The 5,746-nt window shown below is 34.0% G+C and overlaps 1 protein-coding gene across 2 annotated transcripts in view; it reads right to left on the reverse strand.

Annotated features, from left to right (window-relative positions):
* LOC106870245 (uncharacterized) overlaps positions 1-5,746 on the reverse strand; it is a 63,910-nt gene that overhangs the window by 32,770 nt on the left and 25,394 nt on the right. For both annotated transcript variants that reach the window (XM_052966518.1, XM_052966519.1), the window contains 2 exons: positions 5,048-5,208; positions 394-451 (listed from right to left, as the gene is read on the reverse strand). In XM_052966518.1, coding sequence (XP_052822478.1) covers positions 394-451; positions 5,048-5,208 — 219 coding nt within the window. The remainder of the gene's footprint in view (positions 1-393; positions 452-5,047; positions 5,209-5,746) is intronic.

Consider the following 5,746-nt stretch of genomic DNA (forward strand, 5'->3'; position numbering starts at 1 on the left):
CACACGCACACACACACATACATGTAATGTGTTTGTATGTATGTTTCACCTAAACCACACTTTATCACCTTCTTCTTCACTCCTTCTCTCTTCTCTGCCTCTTGAGCTTTGTATTTCAATTCTCTTTGTCATTCACACTCTATATATTTGTATTGCATAATAAGCTTATTTCTGTCTCAACATCCTTCTCATGTATGTACAAAAAATACTGCATATTGTAAAGTCATAATCACCTGTTTTAAAGTAAACGTTATTTTGTTGAATATTTTAGTGAAACAATTTGCAATATAAATTAAAATTTTTAATGTTATATATATATGGAACATATTTCACTGAGCATGTTTTTAAAATTAAATGAGAAAATATGTACTTCAGATAAAATAAAAAGCTTACTAAATTTTCATTAAAGAGGATTTCAGCTCGACATTGTTGTAATGATCTCAAACCAATTCTGTTTAGCAAAAAAAGAGAGACAATATTATTTTATTTTATAGCAAATATTTTTAAACAAATATTATTTTGTATACTCTTTTACTTGTTTCAGTCATTTGACTGCAGCCATGCTGGAGCACCGCCTTTAGTCGAGCAAATCGACCCTAGGACTTATTCCTTGGAAGCCTAGTACTTATTCTATCGGTCTCTTTTGCCAAACCGCTAATTTACGGGCACGTAAACACACCAGTATCGGTTGTCAAGCGATGTTGGGGGGACAAACACAGACAAACAAACATATACACACACATACATATATATATATACATATATACGACAGGCTTCTTTCAGTTTCTGTCTACCAAATCCACTCACAAAGCTTTGGTTGGCCCGAGGTTATAGTAGAAGAAACTTGCCTAAGGTGCCACGCAGTGGGACTGAACCCAGAACCATGTGGTTGGTAAGCAAGCTACTTACCACACAGCCACTCCTACGCCTATGTATATGAATATGCAAATTTAAATGTGTGTGTGTGTGTGTGTGTGCGTGTGCATATGAATCCTACTCTTCTAGCTCCTTCTCATTTTTATATCTGCTTTTCATGCTAGCATAGGTCACACAGGTCATCACAGTTCAAATCATTTCTTATTTAGAATTATTCCTCTCTTAGATGGGTTGTAGGAGCATGTCTCACTTGTAGCTCTCATTTTTTAATAATGTTCCTTCAGTTAGATGCTCTTTTTCAAGACCAATCATTCAAGATAGTATATTGGGAATATTTGATAGTGGTGCCAGTGCAGTAGAGGTTGTCATACCTTCATCAAGAATAAAGGGTTCCTTTGATCCTACATTGTTTCTGTTCATTTGCCAACCCCTTTACAGAGTGTACAGGGTGCATTTCATTATAGAACCAGTGCTAGTGAGGTAGTGTTGTACCCTGTAAGACTAGAGTCCTCATTACATTATTGTGCACCCATTCATTCAGAGTGTCATGACCATAAAGATGAAGAGAAGAGAAATCAATTACAAAACAACTAAGATGAATTGGTGTAAGAATGAAGAGCATGATGAGAGAAACAAGGTGATTGAGAAGAGATAGAAGTAGAGGGGGAGAGAAAGAGAGGGAAGGGATATAAAGGAACTGAGATGGAGGATGGTAAAAGAAAGCTGATGAATACCAATAATGATTGGTCTGGTGGAAAAGAAAATGATAAAAGAACCTAAAGGGTTAGGGTTAGGGTCTTTTCAACTTGCTTGGCAACATACCTTCGTTAGACATCTTTTCACCACAAACAACACACACTGGAAGAGGTTGATTCTCGTTGCCAGCCCAATGAAACCCAGACTTTAAATAGCTATTGCAATTTTTACAATTGGGTCAAGCTTTCGTATTATTATCACTACGCTTAGTTGCTTTTGATGAATGTTCACTTTCAGATTCATAATCGTCATGATTATGTTTCCTCTTAATAAACTTTTCCATTTTATGGGTAATTTAGTCTGTTAAATATGAATTGTGTCACACAAAGAGCACAGATTACTAACAGAATCAAATTGAGACTAAGACAAGTGACTAGTGAGCTGTGAAAAGTGGCAGTATGTCACATATTATCAGACTCTTTTGAGAAGTCTTTCAAAATTAATTGAATAGATGAAAATTCTCACCACTATATGAATGAAAAAAAATTAAATATAGCCGCAATATGTGAGGATGTATTAAAAAATTTAGTTCAACATCGTATATTTTAGTTCAATAGTTTATTTTTCACATTTATTATTGAAATGAAAACTGTTGAGGCTACGACCAAAATAAACTGAAATATAGTCGTGTACCGAATATGTCCATTGGACATGAATTTCAAGGATAGATTGATGCTAATTTAGCTCTTATCCTTATAAAATTTTTGAATCATTTTGGAATCTATTTTGTTTATTTTCTAGTTAATTTTAGTTAATTTTTGTTTGTTTTCAGATCATTAAAATGGAATGTCAAGTTAAGAAAAATGAGCATTTTCGGCACCTCCTTCTTTTTGCTTTTAATCAAGGTTCTAAGGCTGCAAAATCTGCTTGCGACACTTGTGCTGTGTATGGAGAGAGTGCCATAGCTGAAAGAACCGCTTGTGATTGGTATGCCAAGTTCAAAAATGGAAATTTTGACCTCAAAGACGCACCTCGTTCTGGCCGTCCAATTGAGTTCAATGAGGGGCGATTAAACCAACTTTTGCACGAAAATTCTCATCAAACGACAAGGGAACTAACAGAGAAAATGGAATGCTCCCACACTGCTATAGAGAAGCATCTTCACTTGATGGGAAAGGTTCGAAAGTATGGAGCATGGTTTCTGCATGCTTTAAGTGACAACAACAAAAATCAATGAGCCACAATCTCCACTGGTCTGCTTGCTCGTCACCACTCAACTCATAGACACAAGCAACGATTTCCTTACCGAATTGTTACTGGTGACGTAAAATGGTGCCTGTACATCAATATGAAGCAGTGTAAGGAATGGCTTAGTCCCAGTAAACAAGCGACACAGCGCGTGAAACAAGATCTTCATCTGCATAAAACGATGTTGTGTGTATGGAGGGGCTGGGAAGGGATTATCTATTATGAATTGCTTGAACAGAACCAAACAGTCAGCATGGAACTCTATGTTCAACAGATGGAACGACTCAACATGGCTATTCAAGAGAAAAGACCTAATCGGCAGCATGGAGTTCTTCTGCTGCATGACAATACCCTCCCTCATATCGCCAACATGACCAAGGAAGCCATTCAAATGCATGGCTGGGAAGTGTTGCAACACCTGCCGTACTCACCTGATTTGGCACTAATGGATTTCCACCTCGTTTGATCTCCTTCAAATGCTCTGCATGGAGTTTCATTCAATACTGATGCAGAAATGGATTAATTTTTTGAGTCGAAATCTGGTGATTTTTACCAACGAGGTATTGAAAATCTTGTTGAATGTTGGGAAGAAGTTAGAAACAACAAGGGTGAATACATTACCATCTTTAAAGGGGTCCCAGGCATGTAGTTTTAGCATGTTTAAAAACAAAGGAATTGTTCATCACAAATCAGTTTACCTTTTTGCTTTTGGCATTGGAAAAGCTTTGTTAGTTGGTATTGTGAGAAAATAAAAGGCTGGCTAACCTTTACCTAGAGGTTTAATGACCTCTTTGAGAAAAACCTAACTTAATAGATAATGAGGTGTAGTCCTTTAAGAGATATTTAATATTATAATAACCAACCTTTAAGGACTTACCTTTGAGGCCATTTTATGTATACTTATTGTTCATTATATGTCTAAAAATGTAACAGACATAAGGAACAGCAGTGCTTCGTGTGAAAAGTAAGTTGTAACCTTTATAAGGTAACCATAACCTTTAAATCTGCTCAGATATGTGATTTAATACTGATATAGTTCAATATATTTAATGTGAGAGATAGAGTGAGAGAGAGAGAATTTCATAATTTTCCTTCAACATTGTTGAATACTGAAATGGTATTGGTGGCAAATATTTCCAATATGTGCCAGCACAATTTTGATGTGTCTATAAAAGTGATTGTCATTGTCTTAGAAATGTTTATACAAAACCCCAGAAATGTTTATACAAAATCAAAGCTATTTTGAAGATGAGGGAACAAGAGCAAGTTACCTATGCCATTATGGCCAGAAATTCCACTTTTGTTGGCATGATGCCAGAATTCACTGTTTACCTTGGACAAGTTTAAATCATATGCAAAATCATCCAATTTTTGTTGAGTGATTGATTGTATTTGGCTTTTCAAATTCATTATCTGGTTTAAATTTACAACCCTACTTTTGATTATGACTCAAATCTATCATGGAAATCATTATCCTGTAGAGATGAAAGTGCTTTTTTTTTTTTTGTGGAGGTGCTATCGGCTGAATGTGTGACAGGAAAACTAGTAAGCAGAAAATTTGAGTGAGAAATACTTATATTTTTGGTGGTGGATGAGGAGTATGTCTTTCTATCTTAGTTGAGCAGAAATAATCTGTAATACATTAGTTTCCTCCAAATCTTATCAACATTTTCCAAGTTGAAAGCTATCTATTAAACTTATTAGCCTTTTCTGGTCACTGATGTCATGTCCAAAATGGGCATAATAAATATGTAAAATTTTTATTGTAGTCAGTTCTTCATATGTATCACTCTTGCACATATGATGCATCATACTCTAGTATATACAGGTGTCAGACAATTTTCTAATTGATAAATTCCATTATTTGCAAGTAAACCATAATTACAAACATCCTTAAATAGGTTTAGTCATTCAGGAGTATACCTATAACATTTTAAAAATTAAATTACAATGTATCGATTAACTTTAGTATGGAGAGTTAGATTTTCTTATATATAGGTTTTTAGACAATGTTCAGCCATGTCAGAGTAATAGTGTAAAATGGAGATCAGATTCATGTTCAGTAGATTTTAATTGGTAAGTGTTCTTCAGGAACATGTGATTCATACAAAAGTGATGTTTATGAAATATGATAAAGCATTTAAGCTAAGCTTAGAACATTTATAACATGTAAATAAATATGCATGTGTACGTGCTTCAGTTACACATAAATCTAATATTTACTTACCTGAATTGGTCCTTTACATAGTTTGAATTGTCAATCACATAATTATTTTCTCTAACATAAATATCAGTGACAGGTCTATTGAATTCCCCATAAGTAATAAGTGCCCAAGCACCATCGCTAGAGCCACTGTTTTTATTAGCCATAATGTTTCTGAGAATATCCTGAATATGAAAGAAATTGTACAACATAGATTAGCATTAAATAGAATTTATTCTAATAGACTGAAACATTTGGTGTCTGAGGTATCAGAGTCACTAACTAAGACATGAATTCATATCTGTGCATGTGTTCATAGGTATGTGTGATTTACATATAAAAAAAAATGGCAACACTTAACTAGGAAATACGGAGATTGTCTCTTCCTCACCACCTCTCTCTCTCTCCCACACATACACAACATTCATACCTATGTCACCCTGATGAAAACTCACAACTTATATATATATATATGCATAATAATATTAGGGACAAAATCCAAAATTACAGGTAAAACCTCAATTAAAATCAATTTATAAAAAATTAAAATTAAATTGAGCTTTACAGATTAAAATATATATAAATATATAGTTTTAGGGAAAAGTCATTTTATTATCTTTATCTTATGATATTTACTTTGTATTATATTATACTCATTTATTGTGCTTTTAATTATTAATTTTTCTATATGTGATAGTGGATTTTCATCGATGAGTTCATGAA

Source organism: Octopus bimaculoides, chromosome 3 (genome assembly GCF_001194135.2).
Source record: "Octopus bimaculoides isolate UCB-OBI-ISO-001 chromosome 3, ASM119413v2, whole genome shotgun sequence".
NCBI classification, from domain to species: domain Eukaryota; kingdom Metazoa; phylum Mollusca; class Cephalopoda; order Octopoda; family Octopodidae; genus Octopus; species Octopus bimaculoides.